The 26,901-nt window shown below is 36.4% G+C and overlaps 1 protein-coding gene across 4 annotated transcripts in view; it reads left to right on the top strand.

Annotated features, from left to right (window-relative positions):
* The window catches only part of LOC149784877 (uncharacterized), a 72,083-nt gene that overhangs the window by 37,079 nt on the left and 8,103 nt on the right, over nt 1–26,901 (top strand). For 3 of the 4 annotated variants that reach the window (XM_089978452.1, XM_089978455.1, XM_089978453.1), the window contains 10 exons: nt 149–1,056; nt 1,553–1,782; nt 4,196–5,579; nt 6,061–6,329; nt 12,336–12,488; nt 14,454–14,576; nt 17,472–17,554; nt 19,285–19,433; nt 21,836–21,930; nt 24,971–25,073. In XM_089978452.1, coding sequence (XP_089834578.1) covers nt 149–1,056; nt 1,553–1,782; nt 4,196–5,579; nt 6,061–6,329; nt 12,336–12,488; nt 14,454–14,576; nt 17,472–17,554; nt 19,285–19,433; nt 21,836–21,930; nt 24,971–25,073 — 3,497 coding nt within the window. The remainder of the gene's footprint in view (nt 1–148; nt 1,057–1,552; nt 1,783–4,195; nt 5,580–6,060; nt 6,330–12,335; nt 12,489–14,453; nt 14,577–17,471; nt 17,555–19,284; nt 19,434–21,835; nt 21,931–24,970; nt 25,074–26,901) is intronic. The other variant, XM_089978454.1, reaches the window with a different exon arrangement.

Below are 26,901 nucleotides of genomic sequence, written 5' to 3'. Positions count from 1 at the left end.
AACATAATGAAAGGCAGAAATTTGCATGCCAGTTATTTATGAAATCAGAGTGAATAGTGCTGAGTTGTATGGACATGGCTTGCTATCTTTAACTGCTTTGCAATTTTAACATACTTACATCACTGAAGATTTTATATATGTATTTCAGTACTCAACTAGTGCAGCAAGGGAACCAGCAGTTTTTGATAAAAACTGGACAGATCCAGTTGGCAACACAGCAGCAGCAGCTTCAGATACAACAGCAGATTCTTCAACAACAGCAACAGGCTCGAATAATTACAAGCCCTGTCTTTCAGCACCCAGGTGGTGCTTCTCCTATGCCACCCAGTCAGTCTAGAACTCCAAATCAAAGCCCTGTCCCTTCAGGATCACCCATGATGAACAAGTCCCAGTCAGGTTCCCAGGCAGTTGGATTTAGTGTTGCATACACCATGCCAGCTTCTAGTCATACTGTCACTCAGTTCAAAAGTAGCACAAGTCCAGCTCCCAATGTAAATATTCTTCATCTTCCACAGCAGCAAACTGCTCATTTTCAGCTGTCTGGCCAAGGCTCGACTGTCCCATTTCAAGGTACTATGTTGCAAATGTCAGGTGGAGGGAGTGCACAAAATATTATGAACCCTGGCCTGTTGCAAGGTCAGGCATTGCTCAACACAGGACACGGCCAGAGTTTGGTCAATACGCAAAATACTGTTATACAGAATCCAAACATTGTACATGTCAATGTGGCACCAGTTTTGTGCAGTAATAGTACACAGCAGCTTCACAGTACACAACGGACAAATGTTGGGAGCATTCAGACTCTTCCGGGGACCATCCCAGCTCCTTTTAATATTCAAGGAACTCTGATTCAGACGGCAGAAGGGAAGAGTATTCTAATTCCTAGTCAGCCAATAGGGCATCATGTCAGCATACAGAATATACAACAGCTTCCAATGACACAGCAGCCTCAACAGACACAGCAGATTAGTGTTAGTCAGACTGGGCAGCCTCAGGGAGCCCTGGGCAGTGTCATCAGATTGGCCCCACAGGGCACAGGGCAAGAGAAAGCTGCAGGTTTGTTGAAATACAGTAAGAGGACTGGAAAAATCCATTATATGACACCACTAGACAAGATTTACAAATTGTGGCCTAATTCAGTTTATGTTACAGGTCAAAAATGTCTGCACTGTGATGAGCAATTTGGACTGCATTTCAAACAACATCTGTTTGGATTTTTCTTTCCTTGAGAAAATTAAAACAGTCTGATAAGTTCAATTATATCAGCATACAATTCTTGCAAATTAAAGAAAACTAGAGTTAAAAAAAATATTTCAGATATATGTGCTGTTTGTATGTTAACTACATATAAAATAGATCACAGATGCATGATTTGTTCTTGATACAATAATTAGTAGCTTAAAGGTTATACAGTTATGTATAAAACTTAACACAGTTTAATTTTTGCAGCTGACTTGGGGTGACTGTTTATGTATTCTAATAAATTCATACCTAATAATTTTTACCAGGCAAAATGCCAACAGTGTTTTAATTTGCATTTGTTAAATTTCAGGAATTCAGCAAGTTATTCAGTTAAACCAGCAAGGTCAACAGGTTCTTATTCAAAGAACCCCAACACCTGTACAGGGGCAGCCCCAGAATATCATTGTGCGGACCCTGACCCCTTCAAACCTGATTCATATATCACAGCAGACAAGGGGACAAAACTCTCAAGTGCAAACCTTAGGGACCCAGCATGTTTCCCAGGCTGCCATGACCACAGGTCAAACACAAGGATTGCAGGTAAGAATATGTTAAACTTGATATGTTGCATGGGTAGAGTACATGTGTGATCATATTTATTACCTGTTTGGTTGTCACTGTTATACTCCCAGTTATAACAATTTCCAGGTGGTAAAAGTGTAGTGGCACTGTAGTATGCTGGGGATAGATGTTTTAGCTATCCTTGCTACCCTGAATCATTTATATTGGGCAGCTGAAATATTTCATTCACATTTCTTTCCACAGAATAAAGGAACAAACCTTTGATTTAATAGCACTGTTATATTACCTGCTATTATTGTGCTGTCCTGACACTAATACTCAGTTCAAGGACATTTTTCCCACCTCCAGTCGGAGGTCTAGAATTCCTAATAGAAACCTTGACTCCCGTCTGACAGCTTGGTTAACTTACATAATCACTCTTGGATATTCAAGTCTTTTGGCATTTCTACTATTAATTGTATCCAATTGGTGTTGTATTACTAATAGAAACCTTGACTCCAGTCTGATAGCTTGGTTAACTTACATAATCACTCTTGGATATTCAAGTCTTTTGGCATTTCTACTATTAATTGTATCCAGTTGGTGTTGTATTACTAATAGAAACCTTGACTCCCGTCTGATAGCTTGGTTAACTTATATAATCACTCTTGGATATTCAAGTCTTTTGGCATTTCTACTATTAATTGTATCCAGTTGGTGTTGTATTACTAATAGAAACCTTGACTCCCGTCTGATAGCTTGGTTAACTTACATAATCACTCTTGGATATTCAAGTCTTTTGGCATTTCTACTATTAATTGTATCCAATTGGTGTTGTATTTGCTAATTTCCCTTGCATAATTGTCATGTATCATTTCATTGGTTTTGAGTTTTGAATATCTCATTAGCAAAGTGGTGCTACTTTGTTTTTCATCCCTCTATTAGTATAAGGTGTTAGGGTAAGCACTGCCTACCCAATTCTTGTTCCAGTCTTTATTTCTTGCATTTCCTTTCAGCATTTAGTTTGCATCAAAGAATAGGTAAAGGAATCTACAGCACTTTCTGATTTAAATAATTTTCTATTCCCATTAAGATAGAGTCTGTAGCTCTTTTGAGGGTCAAATGACGATCACCATGGGTCTTTCAGTTGGCACTGGGTAAAGTGTCAAATGACACTTGTACAATGTCGGGGACCATGCTTGATCAATTTGTATGGTCATTGATACCAATTTCTTGTTTCATATACTTGTTACCAGATCACTGTCCTGAAGGAGTCAATGTTGTTTCTAGTTGTGTTGCAGAGATTGTTTTAGATTGTTGCCATGACATCTTGACATAAGGCAAGAGTGAGTAATTTCTGGTGTAAATGAAATTATGTAAAAACCTAAGACACAAAAATATAACTAGGATGGTTTTCAAAGGTTCATTTCTAGAACATTCTCAATTTTCAACAAGATACATTCTGTTACTAAAATTGTAATAAAGAACTTGGCAAACATCAGGTACACCAGGTTTTTCCATTGGGAAAACCTATGTCGTAGACTCTGAATAAGATAAATATGTTTACCTCCATTGATAATGATGCTAATGTTTAATGTATACTCACAGTGAAATATTAGCTGTTTTCTTTTGTTTACAGATTATATGTCCCTTGTCAGGTACACAGTGAACTTGATTTTTTTAAAGCTAGTTATTTTTAAATAGATGGTCATATCAACATGGGTGTTTTTACACAGAAAAAACTTGAGATGGCATTTGGTTCTAAATGAAAGTAGTGTGGACCTAACATTCAATATGGCTGCCAGTGGTCATCTTAAATATCTTGTTATTGCAAACCTTCCTAAAGAGAAAGTTATATTAACGGGTTTGTCACTAATGATGTGGGGTGTCACTCTGATATCCAATATGGACACCATGGCAACTGTCTTGAAGGTCTTATTGCTACAGCTTGACTGGGGAATAGCACCAGGTAAAGATATAGCAGCACAATAATAGTGGGTAGGTATTACATAACATAGTTTTAACACCAACAAAAACTGTTTTTGAAGAGAATTCCCTGCATTCACCAGGTCTGGCTATTAATTAGGTCAGAATTGAAATTGTGAGACCCTTACCCAACTCTGTAGTGTTACCTTGAATGAGACAAAACATGTTCGTTTGTCACTACTTGATAAATAAATATATGAAACTATTAAATATACTGAATAATAAGAGACCTCAGATTTTCCTTGCTTGTTGTGTTGAAAGTCATAAAACTTCAGTTTGATAGTCTGTTCATTTCATCAGAATCTGAAAAACTTGAAGAGGAATGTACTTAAATATAATAATGTAAACAAGTGTGCTGTACCTACATACACAGGATTGCAAACTTTGATAACTTCCAGGCCTAGTCTATAACATCTGATGCGATACTTATGTCAATTAAATTGAGCTCAATTTTCTTTTCTTTAAGGTGATCGGCAGTCCATCTAATTCCCAAGTAAAGTTTATCAACCAGAGTACAGGGCAGAGCTCCACAAATTCAGGTTCAGGTTACCCATTGACATTTAATATAGGAGGTCAGAATGTCAGTCTTCAGCAGTTGTCTGGACTGCAGCCTATTCTGGGATCATACAATGTCCAGCTTGTCCAAACTCAACCCAGCCAGCCAACATCTTCTCCAGCCCAAGTTCAGCCTACATCAGCCCATCTACCACAGCTTGTTCAAACTCAACAGTCTCATCTCCAGGTTCACCCCACATCTCAACATCATCAAACAGACACTAATCAAACCTTTCTGCAGCAGGTGTTGCCATCAGCTTCTGCTGGTATGGCCTCATCCACCAGCAGTATCATCACAAATTTTCCCAGTGTCCTTTCATCATCTGTAACCTTTTCCCATGCCAACAGTTCTAGTCAGTCAAATCTAAGTAATTATGTGGCTGTGCCACCCGTGTCTCGGTCCCCACAAAATAACAGTATGTCAGCATCATACCCAGGAGTCATTATTAATTCATCTGTACCAAGGGTTGAATCTGTCACCCCAGTATCAGAAGATTCCAGTATTCGAGAGGCTTATTCTAATGCAGCTAGCACTAGTTCTTATGTGACACTTCCAAAAATGACATCCTATCTTAATACATCTCCTCAAATAGTTTATACACAAGGATCTTCACACACAGGTACTGGTGGTGCAATTTCTGGTACTTTGATATTCACCTCAGGCATAAGCACTGCCAATTCCACTCAAGTGACTACAACTATTTCACAGTCCAACACTGCAATATCGCAAGTTACTGTTGCTAGTAGCCTTCATGGAGCACCTTTGTTAAGTGTCTTGCCATCGGCTTCCATGAACAGACCTGTGAATACTAATTCAGGTAAAGTGAGTTCCCTGTCCAATTCTGGTTTAAGTTCATCCAAGCTGAACATTCCTGCCTCCATGAATCCAAAACCTGCTGTGGAAGCACCCAGTGGTGTTCCAGCTCTTGCAAAAATACAGCTTAATCCAGAGGCCAGCCAAAACTTGATAAAGATACAGGAGGAGATAAACAAGTTGAACAATCAGAAAAATATGAACTCTGCTGACAAACAGATGAAGCTTCAGCAATTACAGAAACTGAAAGACAAGACTGTAAAGAAAGGACAGATTAAAATTGGGTCAAGTGGAGATCATGTTGCTTCAGTTGCCAGTGGTCAACAGATGAATCAGCAGATAAATCAAGACCAGTATGTGTTTTGCAAGGCTACTACAAGTAGCACTGTTATTCAGGGATCATCTGGAATTGGTACAGCCAATCAGCAAAATATCCTGCACATGAGTGGAGGGAGCACAATCCAGGGTAGCATGGCAACAAGTAAGTGATTTGCCTCCACTTTTAACTTGAATGCAACTATAAATATCTATGAAAGTGGCATTTGGAATGTAAACAGTCAAGAAAAGTTCCAATTTCTTCTCTAATCAAAGCACTCATTGAGTCTCATTGTAACCTCTGATGTCATAATTATCTTCCACTTTGAAACAGATTTGCTGACAGACTGATCACTTTTGGTGATAAAAAAGCAAGTAGTCTTAAGTTTTAGTACATCACTCTGCTTTAGAATTTTCATTTGGGGGAGACCAACAAAGCTCTTATAATCTTGATTTGCTTATACATGTACAACTTTTGACAGTAAAATGCTTCCATCTGAACTAACACAGCTTTCACGTTTTCTATAAAATTGGGCTTTAGCTTTTAGTCATATCTAGAATATTCATGTACATCAGCTGTTTTCATGCAAATTGCTTTTAAGCCCAAGTCACATAAATTTCTCGTCCTTCCTTGCTTTCACGTTTAGCTGTTGCATCTGCTGGTACCATTCAGTCCAGTGCAGCAAGTTCTAATCATTCCCTGTCAACCTTGCTGGCACAATCTCCTGTGCGAACCACAGCAGCAGTGACCTTGACTTCAGCTGCCTCAGCACCCATCCAACCATCACTGATTCAGAAATTAGTCGAACAAACCTCACCAGTTTTGACCCCATCCACTCAAAGTACATCACAGACAGCTGGAAACAACCCCTCTATGCCTGCCAATTCTAATGTACCTGTGCCAACACAGGTCAAGGTAAGAACTATGAATTACAAATAAGAAATTGTATTTATATCCCCTACCAGATCAGTGGAGGGGGGCATAAATTGTTTGTTACCCATTTCTGCATGTCCAGTCCTGTCTTTTTTTCCATCCCCATCTTGTCAACAGTTTTCATTTCACTCAGTTATTTTTGAAGGACTTAATGGATTGAACTAGTACAAGGTATTACATTAAGAAGACCAAGTTCAATTGGCACAGATATTCATCTTCCTGTTTGATTTGCAACTTGACATTGTTTCATTTCCATGCAAGAACTTGTATAGTCCCTCATGAATTCAGATCAAATTTGTTTTAAGGCTTTGCAATTCCAGTATTGTAATCTGGTTTGAAAAAGAATAATAACGCATTTTGTTTCAATGCACACATATCAATAAGGTATCCAGTAGCTGTAATTTCCATCCACTGCCATAAAAAGGTTTCAGAGACAAGTAAGGCTAGAGAGATGAGAAAATGCACAAGGTATTCAATCATTAGTATTACTGAGAATGAAAGAAAGAATACAAATTGATTACTGTTTAAATCAATCCTTTCTTCATGTATAACTGTGTTGAATAATTTAGATCCTCCTGAAAGCACATTTAATTTTATCCTTGCATTTGTATCCATAAGAACAAGAAGCCTGCAGAATACTAGAACTATTGCTTGAAGCACTATTATTTATGAAACACTGTATATACATTAATTACAGCAGAGTAATGAAGCTCACACTTCACTTAATTTCAGACAAAGCCACTGTTCAACATTATGTCAATCAAGTCATGTGGTATACACATGTGCTTGTCAGGTAAATAATACCCAAATTGTAGAGTTGAACAAGTGTAGCTTTCTCAAAACCACTGATAATTAGGTTGGATCTTTCACTCTCCATTGCATGAACTGCAATTTTCCATTCAGTGTGAATTGGCTTCATTAATGAGTTTTGCAAGGTTCACTAATACAGTGCACTGATCATCACCAGCAACATCTTCCTTTTCTGTTACCACCTCCATAACCTATTTTGCCTGTGAGTTGTGGAAATGTGATCAGAATTCTCTTTTTTCATTCTTTCTTTATTGTCAAATATAGCAGGCCCTTATGATTTTACCATAAGTCTTATGAAAATGACCCATATAATACAGACTTGCAGAGTAAAAGCAAGAACTACAACAATTTGTTGCAATAAAATCTGCATAATTTGCTTGTCTGTTTGAAATGGATCTATATTTCATATTAGATTTAGTAGATTAGGGAACCAGTAATACCACAAATGCTTTAAACTGCACATATTTTTTAATGCAAAGTGTCTGAATGATCATACTGTTGATTATAGAATTATTTTTAAAGGCATCTAGCAAGAGATGCATGTTGAAAATGAAAAAGAAAATGAACCTCTTGAAAAAAAAAAGAATATAAAGGAATATTCAAATTCTTTTGATTAAAAGCAGGAAGGAACACAGTTATGTTTATTGGACATCACATGTTGATTTGAGTATGTGTTGTGGTGGGAGATATTATTGCCACTGTCACGTGAAATGGAGGGAAAAAAATCCAAGAATTTCATAAAGTTCAGATAGCAACAAGCCATTGAGCTGCACAAGGTTTGTTTGGAACTGAAGTTTGTGCAACTGTACTAGAGGTAAATAAGGTTTACGTGTACTTTGCAAACTCTTCATAATGTTTACCATCATTGATTCAAATTCTGAACTTTTCAAATACATGTTTTCCAACTTTATAAAATCTATGTATGATATTTTGTTACATCTTACTGAAAATTGGTCAGACTTGCTGAACAAAAATCAACTGACTTACTGAGACAGCCTTGTTAGGGTTGGCAGGACTGGTATAGTGGTTGAAGTTGGTTTGTACATGAGACGGACACAAGCAAGGATTGATTACTCTGTGTTTCAGTTTAGGTAGCATTTTTGCACTTTCATGGCATCAGCTTCCTTTGAAAAATGCTGTAGGTAGTGAACTTGTCAGATCTTTGATTTGTGTTGATGTGTTAATGTTTTAAAAATTCAAGTGACTGTCATTTCCATTAGCATAGTTTTATTCTTTTATATTCTTCTGTTTGGGATTTCAAGAGGTTAGGTGGCAAAAATAAATACCTACTATTATGCAAACTTCGATGTCCAAAACCGCAAATTTAAGTATCCACAAAAATGTCTTTTTTACAAAGCCATGAAAATTGTACTTAAGTAAGTGAAAATAGCTTTATTCATAAAGAATTGGAGTTAGATTTGATTAGCTGTTTAACTACACTGAAACACAGTAGGTTATTTTGTGCCAAGGCAAATGGAGTAAAATGCCTGGCCCAAAGACACACCAGGCTGATCTGATAGTACGATTTTAACACATACCGTTCAGTTGGGAGTCCAGCATGCAAACGACTAGACCATCATGGCTAGTAAAGATTAAGAGGCAAGAAAGTAAATGCTTTGCAGAAAATTAATAGATGAAAGCTTTATGTCTCATGCCACATTTATAAAATGTGTTGCTAATAATGAGGGATACTTACAGTATTTTTATGTGTATAATATGCATCCTGATTTTCGACCCAAAATTATTTCTGCTATATAACATACACATGATATAATACAGTTATTAATCTTGATAATTTTCTTGTGTTTTTGTGACCATGGCTGATCATTTTGGATAGTGCACTGGTCGTCATTTGTTAATTGACATTTTAATTGTTTACAAAACAAACTGCTCGACTTTTGATAGTCCTTCCTGTCAGCATGAAGCTCCTGGTTATGACCAGTTATTTAAAGATATTAAAGAACAAACAAAAAAAAAAGTAGCAATACTGAAAGTCTACCTTTCTGAATTTTTGGTTGGCCCTTAAAAGGGCCATTTTAAGATTTGCCTTGTTGATGGGGTTCAGTCTGTTGCATCAGATCCCTCAAATTCCTCATTATTGTCATCACTTGTAAAATAAATGTATATCCTCATCTGTCATTGTCCTCCACTTCTAAAAGAAGACTCCTATATTGGACTCTCTTCCAGCAGCTCTGTTAACATGTGCTTGTGCATAGGCAATGATGTTAGCCTTTCACAGTGTTGGAATTTCTTACAAGTTCCATGTTGATTCTTTGAATGTATTTGTTCAAAAATATGCCTACTCTTAGTGCATGTCCATCCACTTTCATGTTAGGTGATAGCAATGGCCAGAGTTGCTGAAGGCGATAAAAACTGTAAGATTGCAATTGTGATCCATTCTAAAGCAACATATTTGGCAATAAAGTATATACTATAGTATATAGCTATCGGCAATATAAATTCTTTGTCAGCCATTGATGTAACATATTTTCAAGGTTTAAGGCATATCTTTGGCAGTGAAGATTTAATTTTTTCAGGGTTGAATTAATGATGAATGGGGCTCAATTTACGCAAATACAGTTTGACATTTAATCAATGAAATGAGTCAGAAAAAAAAAAGGAATTATTGTGGTTACTTTCCTTGCATACTTAGTGGTTAAATGAGAGCAATGTCTGGAACAGAAAAATTCCACAGTGCAGCTCATTTCAGTTTAGTCACTTTCAAACATGTTAATATTTTCAAGAGTTACTTAAGCACTTGATAAAGCATTAATTTCAGAGTAAATATCCAAGGAAAAGATGAAATTATAATGCAAATTAAGGTGGCCAAACATTCAAAGTAAATGAGAATACAGTATTTTATTTTTTAGCATTACTAGTGCATTAAGAACTGTCAACAATTATTTTTTTTTAGATCTTGTGTGACCGCATAATATGGAAAACAGGGGACACAATGTCCCCTACCCTTGGAATCCTGGATATAACTGCTAATAAGAAAATGTACAGTTCAAATTCTAAATATTAAATTTCAATTCAACAATGAAATAAAAAAGAAATGAATAAAGAAAAAATGCATTGCATCAACAATTACAGAATTATTGAGCAGTTACAAGAAAGGATATTATTTTTCCATTGCAATAAGGTACTTTGCACAGCTGTAACATAAGCATGTTTGTGTGATTTGGATTTTTAACATAGCTTGAACAATTTTTCAATCATATTGCTACAATGTCTGCGGTGTGGCATATTATAATGATGTCTAGCACTGGGGCATCATGCCGCAGACATGTAGCACCATGTCCCACCCAATCACATTGTCCTGACACCAGTCCAACCAGTCCTAACACTAAGCTCTTAATGTTGAGCGCCTAGTGAGGCAGCTGTTAGTACCATTTTTATAAGTATTTGATACGACTCGACCAGAGTTTGAACCCGTGAGCTCCCACATCCTAGGTGGACGTTCTAACCACGAGGCCACTGGACCATTCAAGTTGTAGAACAAAATGCTACACAATGATGTGAAATGAATTTATTAACAGTAGCCATTGAAGAACAAGACAAAGTTGATGAGCATTATTTTGTTCTTTAATAGGTGAGTAAACAATTAAGTTGCAGTGTGATGAATTTAATATTTCACAAGAAGTGAACATGACTTGTACTCGTTAGTGCCTCAATCATTTCGTCATTTTATTTAGTAAAGTGCACAACCCTATTTGAAAATAAGATATTGCATATATAAAAATTAATGTGCACGTTATATGTAGCAAAATATGTTAAAGTTTACAGTTTACAATACTGCTCCAGTGGTCTAGTGGTTAGAGCGTGCGCCTCGGTTGCAGGAGGTCGTGGGTTCTATCCCCAGCCGAGTCATACCAAAGACTTACAAAAATGGTACTAACAGCTGCCTTGCTTGGCGCTCAGCATTAAGAGATTAGTGTTAGGACTGGTCGGCCTGGTGTCAGGATAATGTGACTTAGTGGGACATCATGCTACATGTCTGCGGCATGATGCCCCAGTGCTAGACATCACTATAAACTGTCACACTGCAGACATCATAGCGATATGACTGAAATTTTGTTGAAGCTGCATTAAAAAATGTAAATCACACACATACACACAGTTTACAATATTCTGATCTAGATAGCATTGGTTCCGATGTAAGCATCATTGCTCAGATTAGACTAGAAGTTATTGATGATGATGTAGAATGCTTGACATGATGACATCCACTTAAAGAATTTACATTAATCCCTTAAGAATTGTTCCAGAGTGCTGCTGGAGACAATATAACCTTGTTTTGTAACCCTTAACTTTTTTAACAAGAACTGAAGCTCATGCAGTTGCATAAATATTTTGAGATAGGCACCAAAGATAAGGTTATAATTAATTCAGATTTATTAATCTGGAGTTGCAAACTATACAAGCTTTCCAACTTTTAGCTGAATTTTATAGTTTATGTTTCATGTTCTAAAGGTTCTGTGTTATCAGTCAGCACAGAAACTATGGTATTCAGATAAAATCATATTTTTTTTAATTTGAATGTACAATAGCTGTCATAAGTCAGTCTTAATTCTTTTTACTATGAATGTACAATTGCTGTCATAGGTCAGTCTTAATAGGTCAGTCTTAATTCTTTTTACTATGAATGTACAATTGCTCTCATAGGTCAGTCTTAATTCTTTTTACTATGAATGTACAATTGCTGTCATAGGTCAGTCTTAATTCTTTTTACTATGAATGTACAATTGCTCTCATAGGTCAGTCTTAATTCTTTTTACTATGAATGTACAATTGCTGTCATAGGTCATTCCTGTTCACCCATTATAAGAATGTCAGCTATTGGATCATCTTGTCTTGAACTAAGACCCAAGAATTTTGGCAATCCACCTTGTTTGAAATGGGCTTGCCGAAACATTTCCTTGTCAGCTCATTGACAGTAAAAGAGCTAAGTTAGTGAAGTCCCATCTTTTAATCAGTCGCTGGTCAGAATAAAGATTTTGTACTTGTGGCATGCCAGGAGCATTTTACTACCGACAATTCTTTGTTGCCATACGTATGACAAATCCTGCCTTTTTTAATCTAGTTGTATATTTAAATAATTTGATCAATCTTTTCCAGTGTAATCAATTTCTTTAGTGTAGAGTTGCACATCTTTTACTGGTTGATGATTTTTTTCAGATTGGGAACAGAGTTTTGCTAATAAACCTGACCCCACAACAGAAAGAGAAGTTGGAAAGTTATCTGTCCAAGATGACGCCAGAGCAACAACAGACATACCTTCAGTCACAGCACAACATTTTGGCTCGCATTCATCAGAAACAGCACCAACAGGTTAGACAGCTAGAAAGGTTGTCACAAAAATGTGATTACTAAGAATGGAAATTTCTTAAATCTAACAACAGTTTTAGATATATGTACCTTGTGTCGGTGTGAAAATGTAGCACTTTCTGTCCATGCGTTCATTTTATGTGCCCATTGCTTGCAGTGGGAGCATCTTGATTTGGTACTGCCCATAATGTCCATTTGTGATGAGGAGCTTGTAAAAAAAGACCGCACAGTAAGTCCACTCCATGAAATAGAATATGGCTAGCAAATCTATATGCATTAAGTATATGACTGAATAGATATTTTTTGCCATTGTAGTAATATATCACTTTTATTGTTCAAGTATTTGAACTTGCTAGATTTTTTTAATGCAACATCTTTGCTTATGACAAACCACAGGAGGTTTGATAAATTAAATTTGACAGGAATATTTATATTCATATGTCGACTACTTGGTCAGATTTTTTGACCATTGGAGCGGTTTCTTACATTGTTGAAACACTTTTTTCAGTCACCATAAGGCCAGACGTGGTGAGTTATAATGATATATGTTTATGTCTCTTTCACATTTCATTTGTTTTCAATCAGTTGTCAGCCATCAACAGTTTTCTAACTTTGTGGATGGCTTGCACTTGGGGCAAGTAAAAACCCACTCTATTTTGGACTTGAAAGGTCAGAGGTGAAAGACTGTGACTCAAGGAAGACAAATGGTTTTGATGCAGTAATAAATTATCTGCTGTTATTACATAATCTTTTTGTCTAAGGTTGAAAGTCCTTCTTCCTGTTACATGGGTCTGGAATTCTGGAAAAGGTCTAAAATTTGAAAATTGCTTTTCAGGTCTTGAAAATGTCTGTACAAATTTAAAAATGACTCAGAAAGTCTTATATTTTCGTTATTACAACCATCTTAGTCGGAAGCCTGTAATGTGACTACTCTTTCATGTTTGGGAGAAGTTTTAGTTTGCTTAGGTCTGATGTGCCCTGTTTGGGCTTTACATTTCTATTTTGGCAATGTCTGGCTGGAGAAAAAAGGGTTGGAAGTATCTTTTCCCTCTCATAACGGGCTCTGCTGATATTTTTGTATCCACATTTTGTGTGGCTTGCCCAGTGATAAAGAGGGCTTATTAGTTTCATGCTGAAGGGGAGCTTTCATTCATGAAGATTAAAGCCCATGATGTTTGAGCCATTGTTATCTCATAGGCCTTTAAAACTTGGGAGATGGTATGGAAGCCATATTTTGGCAGTTACATGCTACCTTCTCTTCCATTTTGCATTGTTTTTTGTTGCACAAGGGCCAAAGCATACTTTCTTTTGGGCCCATAGTCAGGTTTACACAGTAGCCCAAGCAGGTACCAATTTAAAGAATGGACATTTCCTACCATAATAGTTAGTATATCCTTGTATATACCAACTGTTGAGGCCATCAGCCTCCCACCACACAGGCAAATTCAGCTATGCAGTAGCCACAGGTAAGATAGTAACAATATTGTAGGTTTTTTTTATTGGAGAGGGAAACTAGTTTTAATAATGTAGTACCTATCACTATTGAAAGATTCCTTCCTACTACCTCATTCTTTTGTCCCACAAGTAGTCTGTGTTTGTAAAGAGAACTATGGTTACTGCGCATGAGCCGGTGAAGTGGGGAACAGACTGGGTCAGTTTTAGGATGGTTCTAAACCATTTAAAACTTGAACAGACTGGGTCCATTTTCTTATGGTTCTGAACCATTTAAATTTGTATGTCTTGGGGAGGATGGAATTTTTATTATAGGGACATGGGTAATTAATGTCTCAGAAAGGTAAGCTATGCAGCAGTGAGTATCACATCATTAAAATTTGTTACACACACATGAAAATTACATTATAATTTGAGGGCTTAAGCTTGAAGGTCTGGATAAACGTGGACCAAAGATGAGAGTTCCTGCACAGTATTTGAGTTCTGTATTGTTATGCTATTTTTCATGTCTTCCAGATGCAGATCAAGGCACAGATGGATCTTCAGAAGTTTAAACAACAACAACTGCAACAGCAACAACAGCAGCAACAAACAGAACTGTCTGCAACATCCTCAGGCATAAACCAGAAGTTACTATCGGTAAATCAATCAGTGCATACTTAAATATTTGAGTTTGTTGGAAACATTTGACTCTGTGTATATTGTAAAAAGTCTAGGTACCATTAGTATTAATGATCCAATGCATATATGCAGCGGACATCTTATTTTCAGAGGTGAAATAATTATGAGTAGTTGTCTCCATCAAATAGATTGTCCAGTCATATTCATCTAATATATTATCTGATCTCATTTACATTATAAATTAATTTACATTAACTCTTGAAGCCACCCTTCCCCCTCCCTGTCCCCAAACAAAATTGTCTTTTATGGATAGATAAATCTTGTAAATGCGTAAAATAGTAGCCATGAAAACAACTCTTCCAAGATGTCATTGTAATTGCTTCCCCTTGTCACTGCTATCTGATCACCTGTATACAGATGTTCTTCAGTGTAAGAAGCATTTGCAGCAATACTATTAACATGTATCATTATAACTCAGAATCCAATAGATTTCACACTTCTTTTCAGTAATCTGCTAGCAGAGGTTATGTAGTGTGTGATGCCTGTTCAGGGATTGAAACATGAGTTGTTGTGTTTTTTCATCTTTATTTGTGCATATTCTTTTATTTATAAGTGGAATTTGTCTTCGAGCTTTCAGTTTCACAGGATAGATTCTTTCTGGAAGACTGTTTGGGTTGCAGACACTGTTGCTATTTCTACATGTAGTGGATTTCAGTGCTTTGCTGTTTCTTGTTGTCAGTGGCAACTAAATATACTAAGCCACGTTGTGCTTGCTTTGAATGGTCAGAGGAAACTTGGTCCACATTTCTGAAAGGCAGAGAGAGACAGTTGAAATTGAGATTGTCATTGACTGATGTTTTCAGTTTGGATCCCAACATAGAATTGGTAACCAGAATAGATGGGGATGCCTCAGTGGCCCCTCATCTTGCAAAGATTCCTTGAATTCTACCGTCAGTGACTATTACTTCAGGATAACTAGAACTGGAAGAATGCAATATCTTGGAAGTGACATTACTGCCATCTTCTCATTTGCTTCATTAGTCACAGATAAGGTGGTCAGTACAGGAGATGTTGCTGCTCCTGGATTCCAAACATTTTCTCACCTCTTCTTATCTTTATGTTTTAAACTTTGACATGCCAGGAGTGTTTACTCCTCCATTTAGCCCTCAATTCCAAGCGCATGGAGCTTTTTCTGACCTGACTGGTGTTGCTACATTCTGCATAGTAATCCTTGCCATCTGGCTTTCAGCCATCTTGTTTTGCTGGCAATTGCTGTTAATAATGACCAGTCATTGCAACAGATTGGTCTGTCCACATGGCTTTCCGTGTATGGATCCAGCCAGTCTTGTCTGCATGGTCTTCCAGTCAACCAGCTCGGCTTCACGAACTATGCTTGTTGTCCATCCACTAGTTTAGGTGATGGATCAGATGTTCATTGCTTATCCCTTCACTTTGGTTTATTGTAAACAGATATGGAAAACCCAGCAGAAGAGGACAACTCCCCTGATATGAGTAGGGAAAATTTTAACCAGCTGTTCCTCTCACCCTACAATGGGGACAATATAATTTAGCTTCAGAGTGGCCATAGAAGAAATCTTGTCATATGTTGTCACCAGCTAAATGCCTTCCACTGCTATTGACAAATCAGGCTTACTGTGTCCAGGTTTTGGCAAATACAGATGACAAGGACGAACATCCCTCCTTCCATGTGCTTCAACAATCAGCTTAAATTAAAAGCTACCTGGTCATCAGTCTGGCAAAATCTTAAGATCCCATTCAATCTAAAGCCCCCCCTTTTTTTTGGACAACTAGCTGCCAGCACAATTTTTGCTCATTGATATTGAACTCAGACACCTACCAGATAGATATCTTGAGTTTGGACAAGGATATTTCAGTGGTAAACATTTCCATCCTGCTGTTCCATAAGATTGACTGACATGTTTTCCATGCACTTCATATGCTGATATGGATTTTACCACTGACAATGTCTTTGTTTTATCTGGTCATGCTAGCACTCTTTTAACTTGATTATCCTGTGAATTGAGTTGTTGCATCACTAAGGTGAGTAACAGCAAACCACAGAAAGGCCAAGGCTCTGATGGCATGGTGCAACCTCAACTTAGTTTGATTATTATGCATTTCCTCTTCCTTTTGACTATTCTCTTTGCATTAACAAGAGTTGTTAATGTATTCAGTGGAGAAAGGTAATTCTTAATGATAAGCTATGTTGCTCCAGAAATACTTGTCCATCACTTTATGTTGAAGCCCTCCCATACCGCACCAAAACTTGTAATATTATTGTCAATATTTTGCTCAAGCTTAAACTGAAGACCATCTGGTATACAAGTATCAACCTGGCAGTGACAAGGGGAGGTAATTAAAATGGTAATTTAAAAGTTTCTGTTAGCATTAGTGTAATATATATAGATGGGAAACGTCAGTTGTTTTCTTGATTGGATGGGTTTAGAGAGGTAGCAGAAGTTAATTCCTGACAATACCATCATCAGATAAATATTGTATTCTCACAGAAATGTAATTTACAATTACAATTTTTTTTCTTCTTTAGTTTGAATCAAATGACCCAATTATGAATCACATTCATTGCTGTTCTTTGCTTTGATTTTTCTGTTAGCCACATTATGTAATCTCAAATTCTTGCCTATAGGATTAAAGAATGGACAAGATGAAGAATAGACAATGAAGGCAAGTTTTATCATTGTATAGGCAACGCAGAGCAAGCATCTGTGAGACCACAGGTCTAATTATGCAGCAAAAAATGAAAAGCAGAAGTAAATTCATGACTAACTGAACAATTTGAATACCTGATAAATTGGACAGAGTAAATTATTTTTAAGGTATTTAGAAAATACATGAATCACTGTGATTAACTTGGGGTTTTGTTTCATTTCTAAGCAGCTAAGTCAATCCCAGAACACCGGGGAGAGCCCAGGTCGTGGTTTAAAGAGAACAGCAGTTGAAATTCCCAGGACATCACTGTAAGTTCTATTGTAGATAGACCTGTCATTTTTAGGGTCCTGTTCAGTGAAATTTATTTTTTGCAAGCTGACTATACTGGGAATTATTTGATATAATCAAATACGGTTTGCATCTACATACTGGCGAGAACCCAAAACAAGTTCAGTCTCCAGTCATCTGTGTCATTGTTTAGAGAAGGTACAGCCCTCGATTACCCTTCCTTCTGACTTCAGTTTTCAAAGCCTAGCTTTTGTTGCATTTCAAGCAAATTTACCATGCTTATTTACATTCACAAGATGTTGAATGGGTTGTTTCCAGCATTCTACAATATTAACAGGAGTAAAGACCCCAGATTCTCCATCCTGTTAGCCTTTCCACACAGGATTTCTAAGGTTTGTTGGATTTCCACCAAATTTGCTATGCTGCTTTTTATATTGATGAAACCTTCCATGGGTTTGATTTCCAGCATTCAACAGCATTGCTTACATGAGCTATGCCCATTGATTGCCCATTGTTCTAACTTGGGTTCCAGGGTGCAACTTGACAAAGGTTTGTTGGATTTCAAGGAAATTTTATATGCTGCTTCATACTGATAAACCTTTATATGATATTGACTTCCTGCATTCCATGACATAATTCAAGGATTTCTCTTGGTAAGTGAGAATGGGGCCAGGTCCTGTTGTTTGGTAAAGAATTAGACCTATTAAGAGGAAAATTTTCAGGGTAAATTGCTAACATTGGGATTTCTGCACGACATTTCAAAATTTTCCATTGGGACAGGAGTTAATTTTTTAGCCCCTTGAAAAAATCCCAGTCACAAGTTATACCCCAGATTTTCAGTCCTCTAGTCATTGGATTCTATTGCATAACTTTTCCAAGGTTGAATTTCAGTCAAGATTTGACATGCAGCTCTATACTGATGAGACCTTGAATTGGTTGGTTTCCAGCCTTCAATATTATCTATTGGAAGAGCTTTAGCCCTTTATTTTCTCTTGTTTTAACTTTGGTTTCTGCAGCATTACGCATTACTTAACCAAGGATTCTTTGATTTAAGTCACGGGGCTATTTTTTGAGCATGTGGTTGTGAGATTCATACTAATTTCTGAAGCAAAAAGATAGCCCAGAAAATTTCCCCATAGCTTTTCAGTTTTATATTAGACCCTGATTTAGCATGCACCTATTAATAAAACCTTGAATGGATATGATTTCTGTCATTTACAGGAGTTACAGCCTGTAACTGTCTACCCCTTTCTTTGGTTTCTGCAGCAATATTTGACCATGGGCTGTTGGACTTGACCGAATTTGGCATGCAGCTTTGTAATGATCAGACCTTGAATTCAGTGGATCACTGAACTGATTTGCCCGCTTTAGGCATTAAATGTTCACAAGCCATTATATCCAATTAGCAGGCTACCCCTGATGCTGTTGCATAATCATGGCAGCAAAATAACATGAGGTTTCGTGTGCATTTGCATAAATGTTAATTGATTGACTAGAAAAATGTCATTTTCTCTGATGGAATACAAAATGTATTTCATTCTGCATTAGCAACAGGCACATAGATTCATAGTGACAAAATAAATGCTAGAATTTTCTTGCATGAGGAGAAACTTTTATTCAAATATTGTAATTTTGCACCTGTGATGAATGCAAAAATATGAAAACTAAAATAGTTTGTAGAAGATAATTTTTATATGTTACTATAAACAATAGAGTAAAACCTACATATTTGCTCTTTTTCATTTTTCAGGATTCACCAGCAGATTAGAAGGGACCAAACTGTGGCATTAAATCCCGATACAAAGAAGCCTTTTAAAAATAGGGATGATGCTTGTCGGCGCCTTATTCGTTACCATGTCTTCCAGACTTATGGTCCCTCACATGATGAGTTTGAAAAATGTATGTAAAATATTAGGGTTATTCAATGAAAATTTATGTAAAATATTAGGGCTATGAAAATGTATGTAAAATATTAGGGTTGTGCCATGAAAAATATATGTAAAATATTTGGATTATTCTATGAAAAATGTATGTAAAATATCAGGGTTATGCCATCAAAAGGTATGTAAAATGTTCGGGTGAAGCCAAAGTTAAATATGTAGAGGTCATGAGGTGGGGTTTTTTTATGTTGTTAATTCACCACCTTTCTAATTTTAATTGGATTGGTTAGCATATAAACATGAAATTGTCTAGATTACCACTTCCACCAAGACTTTTAAGTGCTCTCTGTCCCCATCCAGTTCTGCAGCAGTTTTTATCTACAAAAAAACTATGACATCCCAACACATAATAGCTTTCTGTACAGGAATGTGTTGTCATTCATTTTTTATGACATTCTACATGAATGTAACAAATAACTGACAGTTAACTCTCAGATCCCTTCCATTTCAATTCATATTTTGATGAAACATGGTGTGGCTTATATCGAGATATTTGGAAAGTTAAGCAAACAACAGCTGTGTATAGTTGTAATGTGATCAGGTATTTGATTGGCTCATCCCATCTTTTCACTGGCACTAAAATTAGAAAACCTTTAATGAACTACGTCTCAAACACCACTTCATCAGAACTGCTGCCAGGACACTCAAATCACACAGAATTTGTATGAATTCACACACATGGAGAGGAGCGATGACTGAGAAGTCCCACAAATTAAAGTTGTGCATACTAAAATTGTATTCTGCACAGTATACAGTTTTTCTCATATGTTAACCCTTAAAGTGCTTGTCGCGATACAAGTTGCCACCAGTAGAGGTCTCTTAACACTATCTTTTTTTCAGTTGGGCAACTGTTTACACATCTGGTTACTTTGGCTTGACATAAATAGTTGTTAAACTAAATTTGATTGGCACATTGGGTGTTGGAACAATCATTCTCTTGTAGGTTGAATGTTGCACTACTCAAGGAAATTTTACAAATGCATGTGTGAAAATGCGGGTTACTCAGAAAATCCAAAATGGCTGACGCCCAACATAGCTCATCTTTAGATGACAATTTTGTTTGGCAAATCCTGGCTGATGATGGCAGTGATGACAATAAAACAAATTACTTTTTGAAATATGTCAGATTAGTGGAGCTGGAAAAGTGTTACTGGAAATGCCAGTGAATGATGTTTAACCTGAAATGATGTTCAATACAAGTCGGATACTGCAGAGACAAAAACGGATGGCATGCTGGTCAAACTCCTATTAATTTTCAAAATTAAATGTTGGAGTAGCAAAATACAAAGCCTAGTTACATGCAATTTAGAAGTAGTCTGTAATGTTTATTTCTTTTCTCTAACAATTTTGCCATGAGGGATGGTGCGCTACAAGCTATATAGAACACTGAGGGTTAAGATAAATCAAATAAAAAATTTCTAACAAGAAATTAAAAAGTAAGGATTTTTTTCGATCAGAATACTCTTATCAGAACAAGCAGACTGGCATTGATGAAGCATAATACAGCATTATGGGACAAAAAAGAAATCTGGCTGAGTAGTTAGCAAAGCACTGATTCAAAAAAGTGATACTTTGGCAGAACTCGCGTTAGTGAAAAGTCTTGTTTTGTAGCAGAGATATCCAAAAGACACTAAGTATGAGCTGTGGAAAACTGAAAGAGGATTCTCAGCACAGAGCAAGGAACACATTGAGCTCAGAAATAATTGATATATTAATGCTTATACAACTAGAGGAGACATTTTTTTGAGCATTTTGATTTCAGTCTAGTTCTAACAGGAAGAAAGAGAGATGGGTATTTGAGTGTTAGATAAATAATAAACTATTTTCACCTCCCCTCCCTCTTTTATTTTCTACTCTTCCCCATATTTTGGTGACAAGGGGAATTGTCCCCATTAGATAAAAACCTGGCAGCATCTCTGCTTCATAGAATTTAAGCAAATTGGACAGAAAGCACTTGAGTATGAAGGTCTTTCAAATGCATACAGTTGGTGACAATTGGATATCAAATAACAGCCAATGTTACTTGAACTAGGAAAACCTTTACACTTCTCCAACAAAACCACTAAGCAGAATTGGTCAGTTGACAAGTGTATTTCAAAGCAGTTCTGTCTTCGTTTAATCAAAAGTTCCATTTATTTTCTTTCAGTGTCAATCCTACCTGCAGACGACATCACCAATTGCAAATTTCACTATTTTTTGCACATTTTTTCAGGCCTTTCTCCCCACCCAACCCAAAAAACTTATCTTGACATCCATATATGTCGGCAACTTTACATTGGGCCTGAGGATTTCAAGATAAACAGGTAGTACTGTATGAATATTGCACAATTAATGTGTTGCATTTGATTGTTTCTTTTTCAGTTGACAAACAGTTTGAGCAAGTATCAGTTGAACTGCTGCAGAAAAAGGAAAAGCTATTTCAAGGTTTTCGTTACCTTCTGTTGGAAGAAAGCATGGTAATGAACTATGGTTATATGCCGATTATACCAATTATACATTAATTGTTTGTTACAATTCTCTGTTTACTATCCATGCTGGAATATTTTAATTCATTCATCATAGGCTACATTGAAACAATAATATTTTAGACTTGGTCAATGAAATAGTAATGGTTTTTCATATTTTGCCCACCTGACTATGACCAAGTGAAGTTATGTTATGGCCCTATGTCTGTTGACAGTTGCTATCTTCAGTTTCTTCTCATAAACCACTAAACTGATTTCAACCAAACATTGCAGAGGGGATGCTGCATTGGAGGTTTTTCAGATTTGTATAAATGATGAATAATGCAAAGATCCATAATCAAATATGGCTGCTGTTGGTTAAAAAATAGAAAACCCTTTAAATGACCTCACAAAACTGATCAACCAAATTTGACAGCATCTATGCATGAAGAGCTTTTAGTTTATAGAAATGATGCCGATCCACCATAAACAATGTCTGCTTAACCTGAAACAAATTCTTAAAAACCACTAGCAAAATTAAACCAAATTTGATGGAGAGTGGTGTTCTTCCTTAAGGGCTTTAAAATTTATAGGAAAAATACTAATCGTCCATCAGCTACAGCCACCGTGACCAGGCTTTAAGCAGCTTCATCTCTTAAAGTAGCACAGCAGAATTTTAAAAACTTAACACAAAGCATACTGGTATAAAGGCCTTTTAATCTTAGATAAATGATGCTGATATACTGTCACATATGGATAATATACAGCAACAAAAAACATCATTGAATCAGTTGCTTTTATTATATGCAACATCACCAGAATGGTTAGAAATTTCTGCAGAAAACATTGACCCAGATATCCTGGCCAACTGCTCTTGGATGTAGTTATAATGGGATGTCAGATAGGTGAGCAGCATCAGGCCCACTTGGACCTCTTGTTAGCTCACCTGGTTGTACAACCATGTAATTGTATTGTTTGGCCCTGTTTCTGTTAAACGGTTACTAAGTTTCACAATTTTAAACTTCTCAAAAACGTGGATGAATGTCAACCATATTTTGTCATGGAGCATTTTGGCATGAAGGGTTTTCAGATTTAAGTAACATGATTCTGAACTGCCATCCAATATAGCTACTGTTACCAAAATATATAGAAAAGAAATTCAGAGATTTGTCATAAAAACTGCACAATAGAATTTTGACTAGGTTTGTATGAAAGCATCCTAATGTAAAATGCTTTCCAATTTATACCAGTGATACTGATCAGCCATCAGATATGAACACCACCAATACTAACAGTAAAATTTTCAAGTGACTTCTTCTAAAGTACAGGAAACAAAAATATGACTAATTTTTATAGACAGCTTTGTAGCATGAAGGCTTTCAAAATTATATAACGATGCCTATCTGCCATTAAATAGGAACACCATATCTAAGAATAGCAAAACCATTAAATTACTTTTCCTGAAAATCCACAAATCAGAATTTCACTAAATTTGATAGAATGCAAGGTCCATAAAATTTGTACCAATGTTGATGCTTCAACAACAAATCTGACTGCCATTGCTGAAAGTAGGAAAACCTCTAAATAATTTCTGCTCAAAACTACTTGACAGAATTTGACAAAATTTGATGGAAAGTATCCAGTCATGACTCGCTTTAAAGTTTGAATAAATGATGCCGACCTGTTGTAAGATAAGGTTTCTGTTACTAAAAATAGCAAAATCTTCAAGAGCAGTTATCAAAAACTGCTCAGCAGAATTTGGACAAATTTGACAGCTAGTGTCCTAGCTTGATGGCCTTTCAAATTTGTCCTAGCTAGTGTCCTAGCTTGATGGCCTTTCAAATTTATAATGAAAGATTCTGATCTGCCATCAAATAATCAGCCATTACTGAAAATACTAATGAGCCTTGGTGACTGAGAGCATAGTGTTCCAGATTTGCATCCAGAGAGTCAGTGTTTGAATCCTCCCATTAGATTGACCTGGTTCGGTTACACTTTACTCTGAATAACATATTGCTGCTGTGCCATAACACGCCAAACCACATGATACTAAAAGATTGTTTAGATTGTGTAAACACTTTCATTGCAAAAACTTTTACTTAACAGAATTTGACAGAAAGTAGCATGGTACAAAGGTTTTTAAATAGTGGGCTAATGTTGCTGATATACCTTCGAATTTGGATTACATTTATATGATGTAAGTTATTTAAAGAGAAATTTCTTAAGAAAGCATTCTATAGGGACCATATTTCATGGCCAACTGTGACTGAATTTGGCTATTTAGGCAAGTTTCAAATGGGTAAGCAATCTCAGGAACATGTGGGCCACTTTTTATGCATATATCATGACCTATATGTTGGTTTATAATGGGAGCCTCAATAAAACAGCAATGTAAGCTTTTATCAGAAAAATCTTAGCAGTTCATAATTTGTTTGCAGAAAAGCATTACTGACTTTGATTTTGTTAATATAGTGTGTCAGATTCTGTCATAAATATACCTGATCGAATATAAATATTTTCTTTTTGATATACATATATTAAATCTCTGTTTCAGTATTGATTGGATCCTTTTCTCCAGATGTCTGGATTTAACAATATCATGTATCAGACTGTTTTTGTAAAGTAAAAGGCATCACTTGATTTCTTGCCTTCTGATCTCTCAGGAACCTTGTTTTGCCAATCAGTTCCCACATTCATCCTCACTATCTGCAATTTGATAAGCATAATCCATGTACAAATGTTACTGTAATAGCAGAATTTGACCTCTCTCGCCTGCAAAGATGATTGCTGGGATTCCAATTGAGGTGAAGTTTTAGATCAGCAACACCATGCATTCCTTGAGACATTTACAAATGAAATGTAGTAGAGGGCAATGAACACTGGACAAGATTGTGGTTTAACCAGACCATTCATTCAACATGCAACTTTATATCTTGAATACTGTTGTCCATTTCGTTGCATTAAACAAGATATGCATTTGAGAGTCGGAAAATATAAGCCCTTAATCAAACTCTGTGACACTAAAACTGATGTTCATTTACTGATATTTCAGCGTACACAGCCCTCATCAGAAGTAGTTATGCTTCAGAGAATGCTGAATCAAGACATCAAGAGGCAGATTGAGCAAGAACGAGAAATAGCCAAGAACAATCCAGGTACATCAAACATCCAAGCTACATTATATGGTTGGTTTGGTTGGGGGAGAGGTCTCGCTGTACCTTTATAGAGAAGGGAGATTATGCTAAGTTAAATTCTGAGAATATATATAGGCAGGGCTCAAAATTAATGCTGTTCAACTGTTCCATGGTTAGTGATTTTGCCAGCAGATCAGTAAAACCTAGCAGCCACTAATCTGTTAGGGCTGTGAAAATTAACACTGGTAATATACCATGACAGTTAAGAACTTGAGAAGTGGTTGTGAGCAGCATTCCCATTAATGGTTAATTGATCTGTTTGTTGTGTAAAGTGGTTACAATAAATGCTGACAGTGCAATGCAAATGGACAGGTTTTAACAGTTTATTCACTAATGTCAATTAGTGTTGTTATTTTCAAAACTGGAGGACTGGCTAGTATACTGCCACCCTAGTATTGATCTCATGGTAAATGTGGTAGTATTTGCAAGGTGTCCAGCCAGTACCAAAATGTCGGAAGTTATATGATGATGGAAGAGAGATGATTGCCAATATGATCAAGAGAAGATACTAAGGAAATGCCATGAATGAATGCAAATGGCTTCAGTAAAACCCAGGAAAGGTTGTGATGTGCACTTTCTGCATTGAGTATTTTGAGAAGTACGAAAGTGCTGTGGGTCCTTCATTAATTGTTTGGCATAAAAAGGTTTCATAAATCATCCCCAGAATCAGACAATGCAAGCTGCCTACACATAACTGCAGAGGGATATTTGAAATCAAAACAGAAAGATGGTTCCTCAGAAGCAGAGCAGGTAGTGGCATCTTTGAAAGAGAGTATCTTGAAGATGAACTTTTAACTTTCTGTGAGTCTTGTTTATGAAATAGTTGTTTTAGTTTAAAGTTGATGCTAATCAATAATAAATGTTGAATTAGAAACTGAACTGGCTTCTGTTTGATTTTAGAGGGGTCCGGGAAAGTTAGGACAAGTAAACAATTTATTCTGGTGATCCTACATGTTATTGGGGGGGGGGGGAATCAACCTAATTTGAGCCTGTTTAGACAGTGGGTGCCATAATCTGCAGACCTAGGTTCAAATATCAGTTGAGTACAAATTAAAATCTCAACATCTTTAATAATATTCTTTTGCCATGTTTAAAAATTCACTTCATATCCTCCTATAGGATCCAGGGATACCACTTTCTGCTGTTTGGTGTATATTCATACCTCTATATTAACTTTAATATGCCTTGATTGCTGTCTTGGGAATCTTGAGTGACTGTAATTAAATGAGAAGTAATTACTGTGTTGATAAGCAAACATATTTGTTAAGAACAAATAACTATAACAGCGACTTTGTACCGTGGGAGGGGGTAGTTGAGGTGGTGTATGCAGGCAAGGTGATCAGTACCATAACCCACTGATCAGGGTTCAAATCGCAATAGAGTATGAATTCACAATTCTATAACCTATATAATAATATCCCCCCCCATTCCTGTATTGATACATTAATACAAGCTGTAATTGAACTCGCACTTAATCACACTTTGCTCTGGCAGTAATGTATCACAGTGCAGAAATGAGTTATTAATAGGTGGCAATAGTAGCATGAAATATAAACTAAATGCTATAAACTGTCAAACAAAAATGTTCCTTGTTGTCTTTCTATCATAAAAGGAAGTCAACAACAAGGCTTGGATACAAATGGTCTCCGTGTACTGGCTATATTTGCCTGAAAACTACACACTTATTGTATTAACAGAACTTGAGTAACAAGATAACAACTATTAATCCATTGGAAATATTTTTCTGATAATATTCTATGTACATTTTTACTTTTCTCTCTAAATTTGT

This window comes from Sinohyriopsis cumingii, chromosome 13, assembly GCF_028554795.1.
Source record: "Sinohyriopsis cumingii isolate HCF-2022 chromosome 13, ASM2855479v2, whole genome shotgun sequence".
Taxonomy (NCBI): Eukaryota; Metazoa; Mollusca; class Bivalvia; order Unionida; family Unionidae; genus Sinohyriopsis; species Sinohyriopsis cumingii.
Note: the sequence above shows the minus strand (reverse complement) of the source record. Positions and strands in the feature narration are given on the sequence as shown.